Source organism: Euprymna scolopes, chromosome 10 (genome assembly GCF_053919585.1).
Source record: "Euprymna scolopes isolate OS-2025 chromosome 10, ASM5391958v1, whole genome shotgun sequence".
Classification (NCBI taxonomy): Eukaryota; Metazoa; Mollusca; class Cephalopoda; order Sepiida; family Sepiolidae; genus Euprymna; species Euprymna scolopes.
The window spans coordinates 65,916,337-65,943,730 of record NC_136491.1 but is presented as its reverse complement, the minus strand read 5'-3'; the positions used below and the strand labels follow the sequence as shown (position 1 = coordinate 65,943,730).

General features: G+C 35.4%; 1 protein-coding gene across 4 annotated transcripts; it reads right to left on the bottom strand.

Annotated features, from left to right (window-relative positions):
• Positions 1-1,193: 1,193 nt before the first annotated feature.
• Positions 1,194-22,032, bottom strand: LOC145286032 (manganese-dependent ADP-ribose/CDP-alcohol diphosphatase-like). 4 transcript variants are annotated; one of them, XM_080134652.1, is made up of 3 exons: positions 21,900-22,032; positions 8,225-8,904; positions 1,194-1,674 (listed from the first exon to the last, which is right to left on the bottom strand). In XM_080134652.1, the coding sequence occupies exons 2-3, from the start codon at positions 8,889-8,891 to the stop codon at positions 1,355-1,357; spliced, it is 987 nt and encodes a 328-aa protein (XP_079990778.1). In that variant the 5' UTR covers positions 8,892-8,904; positions 21,900-22,032; the 3' UTR covers positions 1,194-1,354. The 4 variants fall into 4 exon arrangements, with proteins under 4 accessions (XP_079990778.1, XP_079990777.1, XP_079990780.1 ...); XM_080134651.1 differs by having other exon boundaries at positions 21,635-21,908; XM_080134654.1 differs by lacking the exon at positions 21,900-22,032 and adding an exon at positions 21,321-21,433.
• Between the last annotated feature and the right edge of the window lie 5,362 nt (positions 22,033-27,394).

Genomic DNA, 27,394 nt, shown 5'->3' with positions numbered 1-27,394 from the left:
TAATAAAAATATACTTATTTATATATAATAAATATATAATAATATATAAATAATAAATATATAATGATAAATAATAAATATATAATAATAAAAATATAATGATAAATATATAATAATAAATATATAATGATAAATATATAAAAATAAATAATGACAAATATATAATCATAAATATATAATAATAAATATATAAATAATAAATATATAATGATAAATATATAATAATAAATATATAATGATAAATATATAATAATAAATATATAATGATAAATATATAATATATATATAATGATAAATATCTAAATAATGAATATATAATGATAAATATATAATGATAAATATATAATATATATATAATGATAAATATCTAAATAATGAATATATAAATAATAAATATGTAAATAATAAATATATAATGATAAATATATAATAATAAATATATAAGTAATGAATATATAATGATATATATATTAATGAATATATAAATAATAAAATATATAAATAATAAATATATAAATAAATATATAAACAATAAATATAGAATGATAAATATATAAACAATAAATATAGAATGATAAATATATACATGATAAATTTATCATAATACATAAATATATAAATAAATATATAATAAATATATGATGATAAATATATAATGATAAATATATAATAATAAATATATGATAAATATATAAATAATAAATATATAATGATAAATATATAATAAATATATAAATAATAAATATATGATGATGAATATGTAATAATAAATATATAATAAATATATAAATGATAAATATATGATGATAAATATATAAATAATAAATATATAATGATAAATATATAAATAATAAATATATAATGATAAATATATAAATAAATATATAAATAATAAATATATAATAAATATATAAATGATAAATATATGATAATAAATATATAAATAATAAATATATGATGATAAATATATAAATAATAAATATATAATGATAAATATATAAATAAATATATAAATAATAAATATATAATGATAAATATATAAATAATAAATATATAATGATAAATATATAAATAATAAATATATAATTATAAATAATAAGTACATAATGATAAATATATAATAATAAATATATAATGATAAATATATAATGATAAATATATAATGATAATAAAATGAAAGCAAAACACTGTTCTAATGATGGCACTTTTTTTAATTCCAGTTTTCTTAAAGAAAATCACAATTTTATTTTTGTTTTTTGTTAATAGAAAATTATTTATTAAAATATACATCAGAAAGAATTGGATGAAAAAGCTTAGAAAACATTTAGTTACAAGTGAATTGCATTTAGGTTTTTTATTCCAAAACATTTTTAGTTCTTATTTGATATCTTAATGGTATTTGAAAGCTAGACATTTTGCCATGGCCATGAATATACAATTCTTCTGGTGATAATACTGCAGTTGCAAAGCAGGTTTCATTTGGGGGTGTTTCTATAATTCCGGGCATGGTGATATGATAGATACCATGTTCATCAACTGCTGAGCCTCCATTATGGTCATGGCCAGCCAAGTAGGCAATGACACACTTATATTGATGAAGCAATTCCAAAATGGCTGAACTATCCCAGCAAATGTTGCGAGCATCACTGCTTTTTGCATAAATTGGAACGTGGCCTGAAAATGAAACAGAGAAATAGGCAAAGTATGATGAACAACCTTTTAGCGTTATTACAATTAATATATCATTAGATGTTACATGTTTTATACTGTGTTTCATTTCAAAAGTTGCTCAGTTTGCAGTTGACAACTTGAAACAAAATTTTTTTTAAATTCCAAAACAAATCTAATTCATTGACAAAAAGTGCCACAAGTTATATAAAATGACAGACGTGGTAGAAATTGTAACTACTTTATTGAGTAGGATGTTTTACAGAGCAGAAACACGACAGAGAATACTGTCTTTCTTATATTGAGACAAAAGCGCCTATGGTATATCTTTTGTTGCATTCTATGGTGGATACAATTTGGTACTATGTTGAAAAACTTAATGAAAAATTTAAATTGCTGTTGATGATGTTCTATGCCAAAATCAAGTCTCCTCACATCGTCTCTTTCTCAAGTAAAATCAAAGATTAGTGGCCATGATGCATCCAGTGCTGCCTTGAACTGTTTGGACATCTGCAAGCTGACCACGACTTCTGAGAGCTTGTTCCATGGTACAGTAACCGAAACTGCAAAAGATGCCTTTCAACAATTAAGCTGAAATCATTGCAAGTATAGCTTCTCTGCAGAGCTGATATGAAAAACAGGTTATAAGGCAAATTGTAATTGCTGTGTAGGTTTAGAACTAAATTCCAGAAAGTACATGTTGAGGACCTTTAATTGTTATCTGTAGAACTTTGTGTGGAGCCTGTGGACTATCTATGTTGCAAGCTTTTGAATCTTCTTCAGGTAATCAATATCCCAAACAAAATAAACCAATGAGACATACTAGAGACACAAACAGTAATAGGAAGTTGTCAGCTGTCACTGCCAAAGGAGCAATAGATGAACAGTTAATTGCACTGGTTCAACTTTTGAATGTAACAAAAATAAAATAAAAATTACAATAATAAGAAGATCAAGTGTCAAATTTGAATACTAAAATTAAACAGAATTTTATGATTTTATTAAAATTTATGAAGAAAATTTATGAAGAAATTACATACACTGTTTCTTAAATTAAAATTAATCCTATAATTTTCTTTTATGTCAAATTTATAATTAACAATTTGCAGCAGATTTTATCAGGTAAAACAGATAACTTCATTTTGAAACATATTCATCTATTAAAATGTGAGTCATTTTTTAAACAAAAATCTGAGACAACATTGGGTTTTGTTTTTCCTTTCGTTTTTGTTAGTTTCAAATAACATAGGAGTTGGTCTTAACACTCTCTGCTAAAAACAGCTCCAATAAAATAAAAAATTGACAATGGTTGGTCAATTTTGTTATTTTATTTTTACTTTTAGTCCACATCATCTCTTGAACATTATGCATAAAACAAAATGGATATTATTCCATTAGTTTTTAAGTTTTCTCATTCAGATAACACAATTACTGCTTTTTTTGTCACAAACTTTTGTACTGAATGCTTTCTATGTTTTAAAACATTTTGAAATCTACACCATACATATTTAATATTACCATAGAAAAGGTTTTAAATAAATCAGTCCCTTTTTTCTTACAAATAAAAACTTTGCATGCAGTGAGGAAGTATTTGGATGCAAAATGTTCATTCAACCATGGATATTTACATTTACATCCATGCAGACTATATTTTAAAGTATTCATGCACATTGATTTCATAGTTTTATATTTAGCTTTTGTTTGCTTAAGGACACTTCTTAAGAAACTTCCGCTCTTTTTTTTAATCTGAGCTTATTCATTTTTGTAAACGGTCATCAATGTCTAATGGATAGAATCTTTCTGTTGCCAGCATAAAATGTTCTAATTATTAAATAATTGATAATCTTTATAGTAAATATATATTTATATATATAGAGATATATTTAAATAAATTTAGAATATATGTAAATATAAAACTGTGCAGTGTATCTTTGGTATTGATGCATATTGTGAACCAGACGTATCTCAGCATTCACTCAACTTTGGCCAGAACATGACGCCAACATAATCCGGCTGTTAATGATTATGATTAATGATTTTTTTTTTTACAAAGGCATCATCTCTTATCAAGGCCAAGAGGCCACTCGAGGATAAGGATTAAAGAGTGTACAGTAGACAATTGGACAATATAGTAATCATTAGTAATGGAAATTCTACTGAAATTTGTTAACTTATATGGAACGGCTCATCAAGAACTTGTTTACGTTAGACTTGGACACAACCATATTGTAGTCAGCTGGAAAGCAGGAAAACGGAAGACAATTCCATATGCGTGCAGTTCTAAGAAAGAAGTTTTGTCAATGGAATCTACGTTTAGGTTTAGGCACAGATAAAGAGTGGAGGAAATTATTGATAGTGTTTTCTGCTAGACGGGTGTTTCTTATGAAAGTTTGGCGAGGGGAGACCATAGATTGGAGCTCAGTCGAGCACTTGCCATGAAAATAACGATAAAGCAGAGATAAACTCGCAACATCTCTTCTGTGAGAAAGAGGTTGTGGGAAACAGAAAAGGACATCCCCTACGAGGCTATGAAGTCTATTTTGAACTCTATCAAGGCAGGATAAGTCCTTTCTAGCAGCTCCTGCCCAGATGTGGCAACAGTACTCCATCCTTGGATGTACCTGGCTCTTATATAGATAGAGAATTGCATCAGCAGTGAGATATCTACTGGATTGATAGAAGGATCCCACCATTTTTCCAGTGGCCTTTAATGTATGTGTTACATTTCAAATCAGGAGTAAAGGTCAAGCCCAGAAGCTTGTCAAAACATGAGGCCTCCCCAAAACGAGAGCCATTCATTTCAATTGATGCCAGATGGGGATCAGAGCGTTGATGATGTAAAGATAAAAGGTTGGTTTTAGATGCATTAAAAGTAACAAGCCACCTCTTTCCCCATTGTACCACTTGCTCAAGATCAGAGGAGAGAGAATCAGAGAGAACTTGGTTGTTTACTGTCTTAGATGTGCTACCATAGATAGTAGTGTCATCAGCATAAATGTCTATGAATGATGTAAGGATGTGATTTGGAAGATCATTAATGTAGATCAGGAAGAGAGTTGGGCCCAGGATGGACCCCTAAGGGACTCCAGCATTAACACTGTGAGCTTCTGATTTCTGCCCATCAACCACTACTCTTATGAACCTATCAGTGAGAAATGATTTAATAATTGAGAAGACATTTCCAGCTGTACCATAGCTGGAGATTTTGTGAAGTAAACTTTTATGCCATACTCTATCAAAGGCCTTTGATATGTCAAGAGCAATTGCCCTAGAATGTAGCCTCCGTCGAGAGATTCGCTAATCCTATGAGATATAACTGGTATCGGGCACACGGGTGGATTTATGAACAATCTGAGTGAGGTCATAAACAATTTATGCCAAGCAACAGTTGCTGTCTGACGTAACATGCCGATCAGCCAATCACAACAGGGCACGCTGAATTTCAACAAAGTGGTGGCACACACACAATGATCAGGCGACTTTAGGATAAATATTTGAGGAGGAAAAAAAAAGAAGAAAAACACCAGTTGTTACATGCAAATCATGGACATAATAAATGAGTCTTGGACCAGCACTTGCAGATGCCCGACTTTTGTCAAAGAGGAGCCATAACAGATGGATATGGATGGAGATGTATACAGTTACAGTGTCGAAAATGGACGCCAGTAAGAACTGGAACATTCTACCACCAAGGTAGGTAGAAAATCTTGACCATCATCAAGATCATATATCTGTGGGCCTACAAGATGGCTGTAAAAAAACAACTTTTGGTGAGAATGTGGAATTGGCTCTGTATCCACCATCACAAAATGGAGGAATTTTATGAGAGACATTTGCAGGGATTATTTTCTTAGGAATCTCCGGCAGATAGGAGGCCCAGGACATACAGTGGAGATTGACAAGTCTGTCTTCAACCGATGAAAACATAACATCAGCAGACTCCTCACACTGCCCTGGGTCTTCAGTAGATATGACCTCCTTAAAAAGGAGGGTTTCTTGGTCACTGTACCAAATTATAATGCAGAAACTCTCCTTCCTATAAAATAAAATATATTCTGCCAGGGATCATGGTCATCTCAGACTGCTGGAAGACATATAGCAAAGTAACAGCGATGTAACATTCATTTCGTTGATCCTGACATAAAGGTTAATATGAATCATGTGCAGTGGATGTAGAAGGAGGCTAAACAACGCAATAAAAAAGAATGCGGAACCAGCTGGGAGCTTCTCGGCAGCTATCTTTTTGAGTTTATGTGGAGACAAAAATTCGGTAGTAATCTATTTGTCTCCTTATTGAACCACATCACCGAAAGCTACCTGGTTGATGAAGAGCTTCCTTCCATTTCTTCTCAGCCCACTTTGCGATCGTCTGATGCTGTCCAAAAGTCTTGAGAAAAATCTTCTTAAGGAAATTTTCTTGTCCTTGAAAAAAAAAAGTTTCCACCTCCTAGTCTTCTACAATTTAAACGGGTTGTTGATTCCACCCCACCTTCTACAGAAACAATTTCTAGCCACAAAGTACATAAAATTTTGTTCAAACATTTTTTCACGAAATATACTTTCAAAAAGTACTTGGATAAAAAAAACATTTGTTTTCAATTTTTCTTGACAAAAAAAAAGACTATAAAACAAACAAAATAAAATTATTTGACCAAAAAAATTTCTACAACACTTGAATCTTATTTAAAACTTTTGTTTTCAATATTCTTTGATAAACACTTTAAAACACACAAAAAAAAACATTATATTAAAAATTATTTCCCACCTAATGTTATTTTTGCTTATTCTAACCTTTTCTTGACAGTTCTAAAAAAAAATTTAAATCATAAAACACATAGCATTGATGATTTTATTGGCAACACTTAGGATAATCCAACTGTTGACGTCATATTTCGGCCAAAGCCATGTGAACGCTTGCGATACGTCTGGTCCACAATATGCACCAGTACCATATCTTTTTAATCAAGTGGGTTTTATATATCACCAATATATCATGAAAAGAATGTTATTTATCATCTTTCAATGAGTGGGTCAATTGATGGAATCCATTATAACTATAAGATGACACTTTTTTGGAAAAGAAAGAAAAAACAATATATTATCATGGCCAATAGTTGATGCATTTTCAAAATTCAAAGTGCAACTCTTAGCAAAACTTTAGTTGAATACAGCTCACTTCCTGAGTCTCCATCATGGCTTCCAGGTTGAACCTGAATATGCCACTTTCACAGAGTGTCCTTCGAAAGATGCTTGAACACTAATTTGATCTTGGCAAGTTGCAGATTGGTGGCTTTCTTAACTGGGAGTGGAGCTCAGGTGAATTGGGTTGAGAGAAGATGTTTGAACTGATTGTTGTGGAAATTTTTGGCAGCCACTTCTGAATTATTCCCAGACAGCTAAGTTCTACTACCACACATATGGCCTTTCCAGAAAACACAGTTTGAGGAAACTTGATCCTTATGACATGTGTGACTTCATGTAGGCTGTAGGCCAGTCATCTGGGTTTTTTTTTTCTTACTTATGTTCACCCCTAACAAGGTATATTGCCACTTGGATGCAAAAGGGCAACTATTTGGAACCATGCCTGGGAAAGATTAACAAGATGTTGGTTTACATTACATTTAAACTTCTGCATATCAGTATAGCCAGGGAATCAGGTAGCAGGAAGGGAATTCCAAAGTCTAGCTGTTCGAGGGAAAAAACTATTAGAATAGAAAGCTTTCTGGAATTTAGGGACCTCTACAGTGAAGGGGTGAGATTTTGTTGCTAAGTGGGTCTGTCAGGGAATACAAATGCAACGAGTTCATCAGAGTACATTCCATTGAAATATTTATAAAACAGGCACAGAGATGCAACATTATGGCAATGGAACAGGGGTTGGAGCTTAGTTGACAAAGTGGAAACTCTCTTTCGGACCCTATCCAATAGGGAGAGGCTAGTGGTAGATGCACCAGCCCAGATGTGGCAACAATACTCCATACATGGATGCATGGTGGCCTTGTAGAGGTACAGGATACTCTCAGGTGTGAGTAGTTATCTAACTCAAAAGAGGGAACCCTTTTTTTCTTTGCAGCAGCCTTGATAATGTCTTCAGTGTATTTGTTCCAGTTCATACTGCCCACAAATGTTAGGCCAAGGAGTTTGAGGGAAGAATTCTCAGGTAGAGTGTTGTCATGGATATCGGTGGTTGGAGAGGCGTCTTGTAATTGTTAAAGATGACATGGACTGACAACCTGAGTGTCCCAAGTTCAAATCCATTTTGTTCCAAAAATTCACTTTCACTTAGGATGTTGGCAACCTTCATGTGATTCCTCCTGTCATCCCCAATGTCTTTCTAGAAAGAATTCTGACTAGAAAATTATCAGGGAAACTAATACTAATAATAGAATCTTTCAATGATCATGATACAGATCACTCTCTTATAATATTTCTGATGCTTTCTAGTTTTGTATAGTCTCCAGTTCTAACACCTGCCAATAATATCTAGAAACACCTATCCATTGTATTGTGATAGAAATGCTGAAAATTGCTCAGAGATGAAAACAAAATTTCTTACCACAAATGATGACATTCTGTGATGATTCATCTGCTTCTTGAAGATTTTGTTGCACCCACTGCAACTGTTCCGGTCCAATTCCACCATTATATGCCACAAACATACAAATAGACTCATCCATTCCAGTGCTGTCATTAGGATCTTTGTTTGGATTTACTTTACACATTTTAAAACTTTCATCATAGTTTTTACCAGATTTATCAATGATATTCTTTTCATAGCAGTTCAAGATGAGAATCTTGAGATACTCATGAGGAGTAAATGAGTAATACGCTTTTCCTGATATTGCCTTACAACCTGGATTACTGGAACTATTTAGAGAAGATCTTAGCAATTCTTCCATAGAAAAATTGTACAGTTCATGATTTCCCCACACATAAAAGATATCTCCAGGGTATGCAGAGAAAACATTTAATGTTTTTGACAGAGCTTCTTTTTCTTGTCCATGTTTATGGTTGTAACTATCAATGATATCTCCAAGTTCAATAACAAAACTTACTTTGTTTGATTGATAATTCCAGTATTCAATTGCAGCTTCTACCTGTACGAGTGCATTGCGATAATACCTTTTGTTCATCCGATAATAGTCATAGCCATTGTCTCTATCAGCAAATTGGGTGTCTGAGATTAGACCAAAACTTAGGAGCGTTGTTGAGCAATGTGCCATTAGGCTGGGTGAGCTGATACAAAGAGAGAAGGTTTAAAATCAGTTATCACTTTAATCATGAAAATTTCAGAAACATTTTTATTACATGAAATAAATATTGATATTTTGAATAAAAAATTATGTGAAAATAAAATATTGCAATACGTGCACAACATAAAAAACAATTTGGATTATTTGGATTATACAAATCTTATTGAACTTGTGAATCTGCATGGAATTTGAAACAAAACTTTTTATTTAATCTTCTCTTATTCCATCAGCCATGACACGGTAGAAGTCTTAAATTAATTCACAATCATATTTCAGTGCCACCTACACTGAGGATTGAACCTTCAACTTTCAGAAGAATGTAACTTAGAACTGATTTATCAAATCTCATGTTTGACAGAAAGATTTCCCGAGTTTGACACAATACACCTGAAAAAGAGTGAAGATTACATCGATCAAAACGTTGTATGAATAACAATCAAGATGAGAACAGTAGCCAGAATAATCCAAACTAGCTGGACCCGTGAAAATTTCACGTTTTCTTTTCTTTTTTTTTTTCACATACACATTATCCCATCGACGAATTCACCCTGTGTACTATTTTTTTTTTAAATAGTAAATGAAGAGTACGGTAGGTAAAATGTATGTAAATATGTATATACCAAAATCACGATATTAGTGCTCCAAATATTCTCAATAAATACATCTTACATCGGGGACAAAAATTGAACATTTATTTGTTTTTTTTCATTGTTTATTTTTCTTTACATTTGTTTGAGAGAGAGAGAGAGAGAGAGGGATAGATAGATAGATAGATAATTATAATAATAATAATGAGAGAGAGAGAGAGAGAGACAGCAGACAGAGAGAGAGGGGGAGAAAGAGAGATCGCCGTATGCTACTACTAAATTTTCATTTGTGTATGTGCTTATACATTTGTTTAATGATATAGAGGGAGACAGAGGCAGAGAGCGAGCGAGCGAGAGCGAATGATGGTTTCACAATATATTTTTACTCCTACTACATTTAACGTTTTTCTTTTTTTCTCTCTCTCTCTCCCTTGAGCGTTCTCTTTTTTTCTCTGCCTGCCTTCAGCGTTTTACATTAGCCTTCGTTTGATGTGTATTCTGCTAATCCAGGAACGAAACATGAAATATTTTTCTAAAAATATATGTTTACTCCTACAACATTAAATTTCATGAAAAAAAACCTCCCACTCTCTCCTCTAGGCGTTGTTTATATTTAAGAGAGAGACAGACAGAGAGAGAATGATGGTTTCGCAATATATTTGTACTACTACTACAGTAAATTTCATGAAAAAAAGTTTTAATAGGAGAAAGGTATATATTTACATGTGTGGTTAAATTATCTCCACCGGCACGGTTTTCGGCGGATCTAGGTGGACCCGTGTAAATTTCACGGTTTTTTGTTTCTTTTGTTTTTCTCTCTCTCCCTTGAGCGTTCACTTTTTTTCTCTCTCTGCCTTGAGGGTTCCATTTTTTCTCTCTCTGCCAGGGTTGGCAGACGATAATAATTATTCGAAGCCAAATTTTTTCAGAAAAAAAAGCCAAAAAGGCCAAATCTAAAAGCGCAGGCACATTTTTTTAAGTAAAAAAGGCCAACAGAAAGCCAAATTGAAAACTACAGAAAAATTGACTATATTGAAGTTGTTGACTTTCAAATATAAACATTTAGTAAATAACTGTGGAAACAGATTTTAAAATATTTTTAATTAACGAAGACTCTCTCTTTCTCTCTCTTTCTCTCTCTCTGTCTATCTATCTATCTATCTATCTATCTATCTATCTATCTATCTCTCGCTCTCTCTCTGCCTTGAGCGTTCGTTCAGAAAAGGGACAAATTTGGAAAAAAAAAAGCCAAACAGAAATTCTGATGGCCAAACTACTTTTAAAATGAAGCCAACCTGGCAACCCTGATCTCTGCCTTGAGCGTTCGTTTAATGTGTAATCCACTATTCCAGAATAAAATCTTCTCAACCAATCAAATTTGCCGGAAAGTGTGGCACACATAGATAGATAGATAGTTACAAGCATATTAATATATAGATTATCAATCTTTAGATTGATAATTTGGATTATTTCAATTAAAAAATAAATAAATAAAAAAACAATAGCCAGACATTTTTAGGTTGTTTGGAAAATAATAACCGATTTCAAAAGCAAACATTTGCCTATTCCATGATCTAATAATCATAAAAAGATTGAATTTCACAAAAGATTGTTAAATTACAAGAATTCCTTACTATTTTGCCTGCTAGAACAAGAACAATGTGAAACTAATGACAAAATCTGAACGAAATTATTGTGAAGTTAGATGTGATCATTATTTTAATTGCAAAGAAAACTAAAGAAGCTCATGTTCTCTGCATCAGGAAAACTATGATTAGCAAAAACAACCTTCTGTAGAGGAAGCTAGAAAAATAACATGATTATTTTGTAGCCTGTAGTTACAATGTATCAACAGATGACATAATTTTATGTCTTCCACTAAATAAATAACTGAAAAATGGGTTCATCTCAATATTAGTAAAATTGTGTACTCACTTCATGTTTTTTCTTGCCGATATAACATTATTTTAAATTTATTTCTAGCTGACCCGAATCAGCACTGCCCAAGACTATACTTTCATTTTATGCAAAACCCATGATACTATTGCAAAAAACAACATGTGCTACTTAAAGTACTGTAAGAGTATCTTGTGTAGGAGACGGGGAGTCTCGTCGTGGGCGACGAAGTGTTTCACTGAAGAACCACGGCAACACACAGCAAACCAACAAACAATGACAGCCACGGCGCGAAGGTAACTAACAAAGCTCAGCTGACTGCACGAATAGAAACGGAACCCAACGGTCACTGTACTGATCGCCACGAACGTCAGAACCCGACTGCCTCGCACCTCCAATGGACCGATTTTTATTACTCAAGATGGCCTAGCTAATTTGCATCCCCGCGAGATCTCGCGCGATCCTGCGAGATTCCGTCTCTAATAAAAGCAGGCAGGTGCCATCTTGAAACTCTTTCTTCCGCTGCCCCAACCACAGGATCAGCCACCATCCCACACGCCAGGCACACACGGACCCTCTTGCGCCGAGGGCTACGGTTAGTCTCACAAGTACCAATCAATTTATGTTTTTTCATATCCTTATTTACAAGATTATGATGAGATTTGGGGGATAAAATGCTCATAACCAAAGTCAAAAATATGATTTGGTTTGTTTTAACATATCTATGGTTTATTTAATGTCAAATAAAGTTGTCAAATATAATTCTATAAATAGGGTAATTATTTATATTCTTCAAATACATTGCATTACTCTTAGAAAGCTATTTTAGAGAGGAGACTCTCATTACCCTAAAGCATACACATACAAATACTACTCCCAGAATACATTGCTCTCAGTAGGAGATTTCACAGAGTGCACTATGATTACTTAAAAAAAGGAAAATGGAGCATTCCAAAGAAGACTCCATGAGTGAAACTATTCCAAGAATACATTATTCCTTGAAAACACTATTCTCCAAAAATATTAATCTTTGAAAGCATTACTTCTTAGCACTGGAAATCTTTTTCTTTCGTAAAGCCACTGTCCCTTAGTATCTATTTTGGGAGAAAATAAAAAGGAGAAATGAGATTTTAAGATTTCGAGTTTTTTGAAGAATCAGATTGAATAATACAGTTGTGGATGATCTTATAGATACTATGGTATGACATGATGGTATACTATGGTATGACATGATCAGCCAATTGATCAGCTCAGATCTCTCCGACTTCCCGTCTAGCTAAAGTGGAAGAATGACTCAACCACCAAGATCCTATGCTAAGCATCACAAGTGGCCACCTACAGCCTACAGGTGGTCCTGTTTTCAGTGCTCTACATGGAATTGCAATCAACAAATTGTGACCCTGCTGACTTTGAGCATTTTTGTTTTTTTTTATCTTTCAGCCTTTAAGCGATGCCAGAGTGGAGTGGAAGGTCTGTGCTGTCCTGATGTTTACGTGTGTGTCATCCTCTTTGCTCTCCTCCTATTTAGCATGGCGGTGGGGCTGGCCAGCTATGGTGAACAGGAACTCATAGCAGTTCAGCCAATGGAACCAAGTGTGAAAGTGAGGGAGAGCAGGAACTTGATTCTATGCCCATGGACTCCCACTACCAAAGTGATGGGTTGTGTTTTCAGGTCTCCATCTGAAAAAATATTCAGATGTTAAAAGTATTAGTACATTTTGTGTTAACTTGAGCAATTTAACTATTTTTCCAGAAGATTCTCCATCGAGAACAGACATGTTTTTTGGGATTACATCTGTTAGAGATACAGAAGTTAAAGTTGTTCATAAAAAAGAAAAACAACAAACTAGTTTTGGGCTGTCTCCGATAAAGACATTTAAGAGAAAATAGATTTTCTTTTCATTCAGCAGATTTATCAACAAAATAAAAAAGAGAGTTTGAGAAGTAATTTAAACTCAAAGCTCTTTGAATAGAAGTACGATTTATAAAAAAAAGTTGGATGAAGTAGGGAATAAGGACTCTAACCAGTTTCACTTAGAAAAGGACAGATTTTGGTTGACACTGGCTTAACCTTCACCTTGGTAAGTTTGAGCAGATTTTCGCAACCAAAAGTGCGCTTTTTATATATTTGCACAACTTTGGATTAATATTTTTATTTAAAATATAAATAAATAAATAAAAATCAACAACAACAACGAGTTATATTATTTATATGTGACTAAGATTGATTTTTTTTATGGAGAGTGCGCTTATTTATAATTTTTTAAAATAAAACTATTTAAACCAAAATTTGGATTGATATTTTTACCAAATGAAGATTTACATTTTAAAAGTTGATTTTTAGCGGTATTCAAGTCTGTTTTGAACAAATATCACATTCAAAATCACCAGCAAGTAATTGTTCACTGCTAGAAATAAGACGATAAGATAGAACCGCTAATTGGTCACTCCCAAACCTTTCATCAGAAGACAAGAATTTCATTTTTGGCGGGTTTTTTAATTCTAAAAGACCAGTTGCTAGAAGACATCGAAGTGTCAACAGCTAAAAAAATTGAACGTAATAAATGTCCTTTAAATTGTCTAGTTAACTATGGGATTTATGACAAATTCAATTATGAGTTGGTGGAAATTAATCACCTAAAATTAATGTTCCAGTCAATGGGAAATGTAAAACTGATAATTATTGAACTGTGATTTTTATTTGTGTTTCTTTCTGAATTGTCCATAAGATTCGATCTTCAATCCAATGAACAAATCTTCTCGAAAGATTCAACTAATTGATTTCTTGCCAGCAAAATCAGCTCAAATGAACCAGAATGGATGGAATTTATTTATTAAGGGGGTAAGTCCTAGTTTTGATGGGTCATTTCTGGCACTGAGGCATCAAGTTATATAAGATTAAATCCTCACATAATCTTTATTGCAAAATAACATCTTATAATCTTCTTATTAAATTTTATTGCAAATGATTTTGCATATTTTAAAACTGGGGAACATTAATCGGTAGTGATCTTTCTAGAGCATTCTAAATGATATAAGCCACTTTTAAAAATACGGTCTGAGACTCTCCTGTCAAAAAAAAAAGAAGAAAAAAAAAAAAAGGGAATTGCCCATTATTGCAAGATAAATTGTTAATAACTTTTTTGCAACATTATTGCTAAAGAAAAAAAGGAATCTTTCAGAATTTTCTTTTTTAATCCTAGCAGCCTTCATACGACGCTAGGATGTGGTCCTCCTGCCACGCAGGTCAGCAGATGTGACCTCTAACTCAGTTGAACTGCACTGGCCATTGATCGTTTATCTTCCAAGAGGACTCAACATGAATTCTCAGTGTCACAGGCTTTGTGTCGATTCTGCTGAAAACCAATTAGCTTTGCATGCAAGCTAAAAGAAAAAGGACGACAAACTCGGAGGGTTCTATACTACAACAAAGTTAATTTCCCAAAAATTACAAGTTTTTACATATGTACATTGTTCAGTTCGATTACACCAGAAACATCAAGATTTTCCAAAATCTTATTCTTCATTCTCCACGATGACGGTCAGGATGGATGGAGGGGTTGGGAGGTTCCCTGGGAGCGTGTGTTTTTCTCAAGATTTGGCGTCAATCTGCTAAACTCGGCTTGGGCATTTGCTTATATAGGGAGGTGATGGGATGGTGGGGGCAATCTGCTAAACCAAGTAGGGCCCAACACGTCTTTTGGGGGATCTCCAAATCCTTTTTGCGTGTGTGCACCTCAACAGGTCTTCCATAGCCTGCGAATCTGGGATCAAAACTCAATTTCTCTTCACATGCCCCAAAAGGTCAATCACTATCATTTTTCCTACTCAGAAAGCCAGAACGTCCGAGCAGGTGTTCCTCAGGCCAAACGAATGTATGATTTCATTCCACCTTGTTCTGACATTTCCTGTCATTTTTTTTAAACAATAAAATATCTGTCTTTTTTTGACAAAACACAATAAATTCATTCCCTTTGATAGGTCACCCACCACTGTCTGGGATTCAATCAACGTTTAACAGACAATCTCACCATATTTACCCGGCCTTACTCAGGGTTTTAGGGGATTTTAGTCTTCCCAATGGGGAGCAATATCGCTCCCCTAGACAGTCACGTCATAGGAGGCCAGAAGAATCTAGCTGCAATCAGCTTCACTGTGGCTCTGCATCCAGGGTGTGCCAGGTTGTGTAGGGTGTCAAAAACAACTCTATGATGAGTCAATGGAACAAATGGTCGAGGTGAATCCGTTGAAGTGTCACAAATGATCTGCGTGTCCGAGGTACGCACAGGCAGGTATGCGAATTTGCAAGTTGCAAATTCAGGTAACGACGGATCCAACGTGTCCAAACTTGGCTGGTCTAAGGCCATCTGCTGTAAGTTAATATCCGATGGTGAGGACAGAGAATTAATGGGAAGGTGGGACAAAGCATCTGCCGCAGCATTCTACTCACCTGAGATATGTCAGATATCGCTGGAAAATTGCGAAACAAAATCCAAGTGACGAGTTTCACAAGGGGAATATTAGTCCGGCTTAGCACACAGTGTGACTGTAAGCGGATGGTGATCAGTGTAGATCACAAATTGTCGGCCTTTGAGTGAATGTTGGAAGTGTTTCACTGTGAGGTATATAGCCAGGAGTTCATCCACAACCAGTGAAAACCGGGCATCAGGCACAGGATGTGCAAGTAATGTGTGTGTTGCTAGTTTCTCCTTCACTTCTTTAAAGGCTTTTTATCTGAATATCATTCAGTGAAATCTGCTCATTTTTCTTCTTCCTGTTACATAAGTCAGAAAGAGAAGACAAGAGATCCGCACAGTGTCGGATGAAGCACCTGTAGTAATTTAGCTGGCCGAGGAAGTGCCTTAGTTGGCGAAGTTAAGTGGGTGGTTTAAGGTCTCGTAGAGCCTTAACCTTTTAAGGTAAGGGAGATATACCCTCTGGACTGATGATGTGGCCCAGGAAAACTAACTCTGAAGAACCGAAAACACATTTAATAGGGTTAATTCTAACCTGGTACTGTTGAAACTGTTCGAACAGTAGGCGGAGATGAGTGACATGTTCCTCAGGTGAGGCACTTGTCACTAGAATGTCGTCTATGTAGTTATAGACAAAGTCTAAATCACGCACTACCTTGTCCATGAAGCATTGAAAGGTACTAGCCGCGTGTCAAAAACCAAAAGGAATAGTTAAAAATTAAAACGCTTCTAACAGAGTTGTTACAGCAGTTTTCGGGATGTCGGCTGGATTCACTGGAATCTGATGGTATGCCTTAACCAAATCAAGTTTGGAGAAGTTCTTACAACTGTGCAGTGAAGAAGCAGAGTCCTGTATGCGTGAGATTGGGTAACGATCGGGTACCGTAGTGGCATTCAATCGTTGGTAGTCCCCAGTCGGATGCCAATCTCCGGAACATTTCGGGACCATATGCAAAAGGGAAGCCCATGGACTTGACGAGGGGCGTATGATTCCCAGTTGCAGCATATGGTTGAACTCTGCCTTCGCTGCTTTAAGTTTGTTAGCAGGGAGGCGTTGAGGTCATGAGAATACAGGAGCACATGTGGTCTCAATATGGTGAACTGTTGAGTGAGGTGATTCACAACAAAATTCAAGTTAGTTAACTCCGGGTAGGAGTTTAATAATGTATGATATGGATCATCGGCAAAAGCGATGAAAAATAGATGTGAAGTTCGATTTTGAACCCGTAACGGAAAGTTCTGTATTAGCATCTATCAGCTGTTGTCTGCGTATGTCAACTAACAAGTTGAAGTGATTCAGAAAGTCCACGCCTATAATGGGATAGGGCAAATCAGCTATCGTAAAAACCCACGTAAAGTCTCTACGTAATTCCAAGTCAAGGGAACGAGAAATTTGACCATATATGGGAATAAACGAGTTATTTACCGCTTTCAGTGGGATGGATGAAACTGGCGGCTTCTCAGTGAGGAGTTTCAGTGGTCAAATGCTGCAAGCTGCTCCTGTATCAACCAAGCAACGTGCTTGGGGATAAGGATTCAGTGATAAAATAGACACGGTTGTGGGAGGTCTGTGGAGAATGTGCTGTGCTCAGTTCTCCAGACGATCGTTTCCCTGTCTTGCTAGAGTGACGGCGGTGATGTGAAGATGGCGAACGGCTCTTGTAGCGGCATCTGAGTGATTGTGATCTGGCCACACTCAGCTTCCTCACCTCTCTGGTAACCTGCTAGAAAGCATCAAGTATAGCCAAGGAAGTGGCTTCTTTACTTGTGTTCCTAACTTTGGCTGAGAGCGTAGAGACTTCAGCCGAAGTCTGGGGGATAACTGCGGAGGTAGGACCCTTGGTAAAGTCCATAACTTTATCTGCCGATGCCACTACAACATCGACAGAGTTTTTTTTCCAACATAGGAGCTAAAATGGCTTTCACCTGTGCCGGCAACCTTGAAAAGAAAAGCTGCTTTATAAAGGCACTGTCAGCGGGGATGTCTTCAGCTAACTCTCTCATTTGCCGGAGTAGCTCACTAGGCAAACGGTCTCTCAAGAGCTCATCGTGGACTAATGTTTGGAAGCTTGTCTGACACTGATGTCCAGAGCAGGACTTCCTGTTTTATCGAGTCATATGTGGAGTTAGGAGGGGTGTCAGTGATCAAGTCTTTGACCACTGGCGTCAACGACGCAGGGAATGCACTAAATAATATTGGCAATTACCGATGCTCTTTAACGTCGTTTGCTAAAAAATACGACTCAAACTGAGCGAACCAAACTCGGACGTCACCCGCATAAGCAGGCAAGGTAGTAGACATTAGATTAAAGAAAATTAGATCATATGGAATCACTGGAAGAATTCATAATGTAATAAAATCCTTCTTAAGTAAGAGAAAAATCCAAGTTGTCCTCGACGGTCGTACATCTAAACAATAAGATATAAATGCGGGAGTACCTCAGGGGTCTATCGTTGGACCTCTATTATTCCTGATATTCATAAATGACCTCCCTGATAAAATTGTATCGGAGATGGGTATATTTGCCGATGACATCACTCTCTATAACAGATATGAGGGGAAAACAAATGAACACATATCTAAGGAAATGGCAGACACACTAGAGGATGACCTCCAATCTGTAGTGGAATGGGGACAAAAATGGATGGTTACATTCAATGCTGCTAAGACTAAGCTTGTTTCCTTCAATGACTACAAGAAACCTTCTCTACCACCAATAGCAATGGCCAAGAACACATTGCCTGGAAGTACTTCTTTTAAACTCCTTGGTCTAACATTTACAGGGAACATGAACTGGAATAGATACATTGAGAGCATTGCCAAGGCTGCTGCAAGGAAAGTTGGCTCCCTCTACCGTGCTAGAAAACTACTTACGCCTGACAGTATCCTATACCTCTATAAGGCCACCATTCGCCCATGTATGGAGTACTGTTGTCACATCTGGGCTGGTGCATCTGCTGCTTGTCTCTCGCTCCTGGACAGGGTTCAAAAGAGAGTCGCCAACCTGATAGGTCCTGAACTGTCATCTAAGCTTCAGTGTCTGTCCCATCGACGAGATATTGCATCCCTCTGCCTGTTCTACAAATACTTTAATGGTGAATGCTCTGACGAACTGCAAACACTTGTACCTCCCCGACAAACCTGACAAGCTAATAAGTCTCATCCCTTTACAGTAGAGATCCTTAGGTGCAAGAAAGCCTTTTACTCCAATAGTTTCTTCCCCAGAACTGCAGGTCTTTGGAACTCCCTTCCGGGATTCTGCTTTCCCAACCGTACTGATTTGCAGAAGTTCAAGTGTAATGTGAACAAATATCTTTCTACTCATCTCCCTTCATAATGACCCTGCAAATTAAGTCCCTGATAGTAGCCCCCTGCTTCAAAGTGGCACTGTTCCTTGTTTGGGGTGAAAATTGACAAAAAAAAAAAAAAAGATGAAAATTAAAATGAACAGACCAAAAAACCAAAAGTCGAAAACTGAAAAAAAAAAAAAAACTTCTTCAAAGAGACATGAATGAGAGATAGAAAAACGAAGGAAAATAAGTCAGAAGAATTACAAGTAAGATAAAAATAAATCATAAAATAATATGTATTGGGAAAGGAAAGATTTAAGAATTGTGTGTGTGTGTGTGTGTGTGTGTGTGTGTGTGTGTGTGTGTGTGTGAAATATGAAGTGAATACTGTACTTACAGTGTAGTTGGCCGTTAAAAAATAAATAAATATTTTTGGAACAAAGTTTTTGAGTTTTTTTGTTTTTTTTTATATATAAATATATATATTTACATATATAAATATATATATAAATATATATATAAATATATATATATTTATATATATAGTTTGAGTTTGTTGCGTTGAAGGATGTAGTAGTTGGTCTCTTCCGTTAAGAAAATGGAAGGCAAAATGTCGTCTGCTCGTGATTGATTAGCACGCAAAGAAAAACAAACTATTCGTAAACAAAATGTTTTCGCTTTGTGATTTTTTTTTGGGGGGGGGGACGGACTTTTTTTAAATTTTTTTTTAACAAAATTCTTCAGTATTTTTTTTTTTTTTCGAAGAGATAAAGAGACGGGAAACCCGCTTCGAAGTTTTTTTTTTGTTATTGTTTTCTTTGATTTTTTTTACGGCGATGGCGACAAAGGAAAATAATGAATAACTTTCTTGTTGTTTTCGTCGAAGTTCTTTTCGTGAAAAAAATATTTTTTCCAGTCATTCTTGTCGTTTTTTTTTTATATATTTTGCTCAAAAAAAGAAATGCCACTTTGTAATCAAAAGGTCTGTGTTCGTTTCGGGTCACCATTTTATAGGATAATAATTGCTTAAATAAACACAAGGCCCAAACGACATTGCTTTTAACAAAACAACAAGAAAAGCGAGATTGTATCTAAGACTGGAGAGAATGAAAGAAAATATAACATGTCTGTTTTAAAGTGTCGTCTGCCATCAGACTGCAGTCCTCAAAAAGTAGCAGTGGGGAGGGGTGAGTGAGAGAGGTATGTATAGGTTGCTTGCTGGCGTCACTCTGTCGATATCGCAGCTGAGGAGAACCCAAAGGGCTAAAAATAGTTCTTAAGGGGGCAGCTCAAATCAATGCGCCCTGCCAACCGATTGGTCAGTGCGGCCGAATCACTTTGGCACCGGGTATTGATTCGCTTACAGTAAATAGTTTGTTAACTGTACACTGACATAGTTGTCATTTTCAATATTCACTTCAGGTGTATCCTGTGTGAATTTCCTTTGCTGGCTTCTATCAATTCAGTTCAAATAATAAGACAAACCAAATAATAATGTGATTAAAAGACTACTTTTAAAAAAAAAGAAATAAGTACACGCGAATTAATTCATAATTTTGAAATTATTCAAAATTGAAGAAATAAAACACAAGTGATTTTAAATATCGTATTCAGCTAAATCCATAACAAGCGGCACTTGAATTAATGGTTTGCTACACAGTCACGTGATTAAAATTTTAGCAGACGAAATATTGGGAGTCAAAAGAGTAAACAGTTCCAATAAGGAATTCCAATAATTTTTTCAACTACTTCAGTGTTTTTCGATTGTCGGATTTTGCTATTATAACGAAAAATAAATATATTTTTGTTAAAATGTTTTTTGGCTTTTAACACTGGGTGTTATCCGGGTAATGGCGAGAGACACAGTAACATAATATTTCAAAATATATTCATATTTACAATTAAGTTTTAATTGTAAATATTACATTTTTTAAATATCGTTTTAGTTTGCGTTAATTTTTTAAAATCTTAATTTCAATGTACGACTAAATTTGAACCGGGACTTTTTCAAAGGATTCACCGGCGAGGCGTCCGTTCAGCAGAAATCGGAACCTAAAATGAAATACGAATCTTGTCGATAACCAAAAACTATTTTTTACTGTAAAAAAAAAAAAAAAAAAAAATCAGAAAAGAAAACATTATTTGCCGACCATTATTAGCCAGGGTCCCTCTGATTTTCCGGGGTTGAGTCTCGCCGGTGTCAACACTGACTGACGTCAAATTCGTTATTCATTGTGACTAAAGTGACTACTGAAACTTGTAGTATCAAAATAGATACTACACTTCGATCTTTGCCAAAATATCATACTGACGCTCTCTTGAACGAACGCTTGTAAATATCTTCCAATCATCGCACTATTTCATTTTGTTGTTTTTTTTTTTTCTGACCTCCCCCTTTCATTTTCAAATAACGAAATGAAAATCAGTGTTCTAAAAAAAAAAAAAAAGAATGGGAGCTACTTACGTTAAATTCATGGAGCAAACAAATCTTCCATAAAAAATAAATATGATCAGAATTTGTGGTTCTTCATCGTCAAATTTCGAAAAAATTTTTTACATTTAATAAAAAGTGGCCGATTTGGCTCACTCAGCTGCTAATTTTGGATGACATGCTTTGATTTCTAATGTAATTAAATTTATAGAAAATAAATCTAAATAATCGATAACCCGAAAAAAATATTATCAATTAACAAAGAATATAAATTTGCCTTGCGACGACCATTTCTTACCTGTTATGTAATCGTGTGCTTTTGCATCAGTCAAGCCTGTGTTTTATCTGTTGATGTGCGTGTGTACGTCGTGTGTGTATTGCACAATATGGCCTAACAACATTTTGTGAACACACAAACTACAAATACGTCAATGGGGGGGGGGATGACAAGCATAAGAGTTAAATTTGTAAATATAATAAATAATCGGTTTATTGAATCGTAATATCCTGACTTAATTAGCGATGAAACATTTTTAAGGAAATATGACTCTTCTGAAGCACAACTATGTTGCAAAAAAGGCATTATCAAAAGAAGTGACAAAATCTATCCCTAAAATATATCACTTTGATAGAACAACCAAAAGCAAAGAAAATGTTCAAAGGATTTCGAATAACTGTTGTCAACCATTTTTATTACAAAGTTCTTCATGCCTCCCATTCGTAAATAACAATCTTAGTTTTAAAAAAGTTGTGAAGAAAATCCAGGGATGAAAGATCCTTGAAGATTTGAAATTCGCAAAGCAAGTAATGGATTTCTCGATTCAATTTGTAGTTGCATAAGTTATGCACGTTTCTATGCCCTCAGGGCTGATAAAGACCTCATCAAGGAGTCCATCCTTCTTGACTGAGGCAAAGCAAGAATTTGGAAGAATAGCAATTATTTGTATTGCCGTATTGGCTAAAAGGGTCTTAAAAGTCTATGACAGGAATCAAGTCAAATCTATAATTTCTTTACAATTTAGTTGTCTGAAAGGATTTATACCATTTGAAGTCTGCTAAGCAGATCCGTCCAGACATTTAATTAGACTAAATTTTTTCAAGTGCTAGATTAGATCTGTAAGGGAAAAGAGGTTTAAGTGAAAATAAATCTCTCTGCCCAATACAAAATAATTAAAAAAAAGAATAAAACAAAATGACACCTGGTTTAAAATGCACCGCATTTATTTTTCAACAAAAACAACAAGGTGAATAAACGAAGGTCCGATCGGTCAAAGTTCTTGAGAAGTGTCATTATGATTAGAATGTTCGATGAAAGTCCTTTGTTGAATTAAGAAGATTAGAAGGTGAAAGTCTTGTGTGAAATTAATGTCCTTATTTCAAGGTTTGTGTTCTGGTGAAGTTCGCATTATTCAAAAGTCCCATGGGGAAAGTAATTCGTTGTTATTAATTGTTATAGAAAATATATGGAATGGGTGCGTGTGTGCATAAGTGTGATTTTTTACTGCCTGTGTGGCGTCTGTATGTTTTTTTTTTTTTTTTTTTTTACACAGACATCACCACATTATCAAGGCCAAGAGGCCACTCGAGGATAAGGGTTAAAGAGTGTACAGTAGAAATTCGACAATATAGTAATCATTAGTAATAAATAATTTGTAATGGAAATTCGGTAAATTTGTTAACTTATATGGAACGGCTCATCAAGAACTTATTTACATTAGACTTGAAGACAACCATATTGTAGTCAGCCGGAAAGCAGGAAACCGGAAGACAATTCCACAGGCGTGCAGTTCTAAGAAAGAAGCTTTGTTCATGGAATCTACGTTTAGGTTTAGGCACAGATAAAGAGTGGGGGGAATTATTGATAGTGTTTACAGCTAGACGGGTGTTTTTTGTGAAAGTTTTGCGAGGGGGGACCATAGACTGAAGCTCAGTTGAACACTTTCCATGAAAATAACGATACATCAGAGACAAACTCGCAACATCTCTTCTGTGAGATAGAGGTTGCAGGGAAGAGAAAAGGACATCTACGAGGCTATGAAGTCTATTTTGAACTCTATCAAGGCAGGACAAGTCCTTTCTAGCAGCTCCTGCCCAGATGTGGCAACAGTATTCCATCCTTGGATGTACCTGGCTCTTATATAGATAGAGAATTGCATCAGCAGTGAGATATCTACTGGATCGATAGAAAGATCTCACCATTTTTCCAGCGGCCTTGGCAACAGATTTGATGTATGTGTTCCATTTAAGATCAGGAGTAACGGTCAAGCCCAGAAGCTTGTCAAAACTTGAGACCTCCTGAAGACGAGAGTCATTCATTTCAATTGATGCCAGATGTGAATCAGAATGTTGATGATGTAAAGAGAGAAGCTTGGTTTTAGATGCATTAAAAGTAACTAGCCACTCCTTTCCCTATTGTACTACGTGCTCAAGATCAGAGGAGAGAGAATTGGAGAGAACTTGGTCGTTTACTGTCTTAGATGTGCTACCATAAATGGTAGTGTCATCAGCATAAATGTCTACAAATGATGTAAGTATGTGATTTGGAAGATCATTAATGTAGATCAGGAAAAGAGTTGGGCCCAGGATGAACCCCTGAGGTACTCCAGCATAAATACTGTGAGCTTCTGATTTTTGCCGCTCAGCTCTTATGAACCTATCAGTGAGAAATGATTTAATAATTGAGAAGACATTTCCAACTATACCATAGCTAGAGATCTTGTGAAGTAAACCTTTATGTCATACCCTATCAAAGGCCTTAGATATGTCAAGAGCAATTGCCCTAGAAAGGTTGCCTCCGTCGAGAGATTTGCTAATCCTATGAGATATAACTGTAAGCACATCTACTGAAGATCTAGCAGAACGGAAACCATATTGAGTGTCACTAAGAAGGTTATTTTTGTTGAGATGGTTGATTACGTCTCTATTTAACACAGATTCCAGCAACTTACTCATGACGCACAGGAGACTTACTAGCCTGTACTGAGAGGGGGATGAACGATCACCTGAATTCTTAAATACAGGGTATACTGATGAGATTTTCCAGGATGATGGGAAGCTATTCTCCTTAAGACAACGTTTAAACAGTTTTGTAAGTATGGGCGCTAGTTCTGGTTAAAGTTTTTTGAGTACTATAATTGGAATACCGTCAGGGCCAGTTGCTTTACTGGAATCAAGGTTTTTGATTAGCTTGGCAACATCACGTACAGATATATGTATATCACATAGCATGTTTTCTGATACAGGAGGAAATATTGAGGGTTGGCGGCCTTGGTCGCAAAGAGTGGAATTAGCTGCAAATTTCTTGGCAAAGAGTTTGGCTTCATCTGATGCTGACGAGATTACCTCAGGTTCATTGATGATAGTTGAGATAGAGCACACGCTTCTGTTCAGGATTCTGCTAGCTATTTGCCAAAACTGGTGGGAACAAAGCCGCTGCTCAGCTACTTTGGACTTGACGGATTGTGTTCTTTATTACTTTCTTACAATGGTTGCTGGCAGTCCTGAAAACGGCTTTAGTTTCCATACATCTATTACGTTGGAAGCAGTGGAAAAAGTGGTTTCTGTGCGCAATGGCAGCAGCACATTCTAGAGAGAACCATGGCTGGCTGTTAGGTTTTTGCTGGAACTTTTTTGAGGGTATGAAATGGTCAATACCTACAATTAACCATTCAGTCAGGTCTAATACTATAGAGGACACATCCTTTTTAAACATGGAATGCAGAGGTAGATCCGATATAAATGTACGAAAACTATCCCAGTCAGCCTTAGTGTATCGATATACTGTACGATAGAGAGGTACGTCTGGGGACTTATTACATTTCATTTTTATCTTAATTGATACAACAGAGTGGTCGGAAGATCCAAGAGGAGACAGAACAGAAACTGAACATAGTTCAGGGCAAGTTGTGAGAAAAAGATCTAGTAGACTCGCATACTGCCCGTCATTGTCGGGCACACGGGTGGGTTCATGAACAATCTGAGTGAGGTCATAAGCAATGGAGAAATCATGACAGAACCTACCCTCATCATCGGTCTTGTTTGAGTGGGTCAACCATTCGACATTGTGAACATTGAAGTCTCTACATACGTGAATGTTAGCTGAAGGATAAGCAGATAGGACTTGGTCAATTTTCTCAGATATGCTTGTAAAGATAGTAACTCCGCTGTTGTTGGGGCGATAGAGAGTAAATATAAATGCAGTAGTGTGAGCTAATGCAACCCGGAAGCACATATAGGGTAAGTTAGGGTCTTCTCTGGAGATGTCACTATCACATGGAAAGCCATCTTTAATATAGGCACATATTCCATGTCCATGGCGATCTTGGGGGTCAGATTTAGAAGTTAAGTTAGAGTATCTTTTAATTGCGAACTCTTCTAGGGAAATAACCTGTCCAATGCCAGTTTCACTTAAAAATAAAAGGTCTGGTTTAGTCTCCTGTAATTGGGTTTCAACCTCTGGAAAGTTAGAACGTAGACCCCTGATGTTGGAGAAGGAGACATGGTAGTAGGGGTCTAAGTTGGAAGTTGGAGAACCCGGTTTAATTGTGTATTTTTTCTTGAAACTTGTCATGATGGAATTTTGGAATTTGTGGACTAGGTTGTCAGATTTGCTTAGAGCAGGACAGAGAGGGGAAACTTAGAGAGAAAAAGAAACGAAGAATTTTTTTTTTTGTAGAACATGATAAGGTAGAGCCGTAACAATTACCCACTAATATGGCCTCGAAAGGCCCCACCAGAGGCTACTACATGGTCCAGAATCCATTCACCAAATGGCAATACAGAAGCCCCAGTACTTTGCAGCTGCTGATAGGACAGCCTCCTTAGTGGTTAATCCAACGTTCGGGTCCCTGACTATCAGGCGGATAACGTCAGCCCAGATAAAACGTTTATCTTCAGCACCCTTACTAGTGACATGTCTACAAGGATAGATATAGAAACAGAAAATTTCTGCCATCTCTGCCAACTGTTCGCACAAAATACTGCCAACCTAGAAAACAGCTTTTTCTTCTCCCTTTGTCAGAAAAATCACTCATTAAAAAATGAGGACTGAGGGACAAATAAGGAGAAGCGAGAGTAACGGGAGCTGCCGATAACGCATCCACAATGCATTTTCTACTCTCCATTAAAAAAAAAAAAAGAAGATTATTAAGTATTATACTTAATAAAAGTCCAATGGACGTGTTTAAGGGAAAGTATGGTGATAGATCCCCCTCTCACGAACTAAAAATGAATACAATTACCTAATCTAATTTTGCAATCCACTTGGTAGATAAATAAACATTTATGGACGAGAAAAACGCTAGCATTTAATAAAACAGAAATACATAAATTAAATACTGAAATAAAATGTAGTTATTAATATTTGAATCTAAAGATAAAAAGCATGATTAATATAGAAGTCACTTATCTCGAAAAAAGCACTTTCGTCTCCAAAATGCAAACTGTAGAAAAGAATTTAAGTTTTAATAACATCATTGTTCAAAAGACTTTTTTAAAACTTTTTGAAATTAACCATTAAAAGAAAAGCGTGATCTTATTCTGGACTTTAGCTAGTCATGTTTTAAGAAACTTGCGATATAAAAGAAAAGCGGAGGCAGGGGGACGGGGTTTCTTCTGAAAGTTAGTTGGTGACGTTATAAGTAATTGCGAGATAAAATGAAAGCAGGATTAAGGGGTGGGGACTGAAAGGAAAATATGGGTTTTGACGCCTTTGACAACGACGATATTATGAAAATGAGAGGCATGTTCTCATGTGATGTCGAAGCGAGAAGAAGGAAAAAAGAAGGGAAGAAA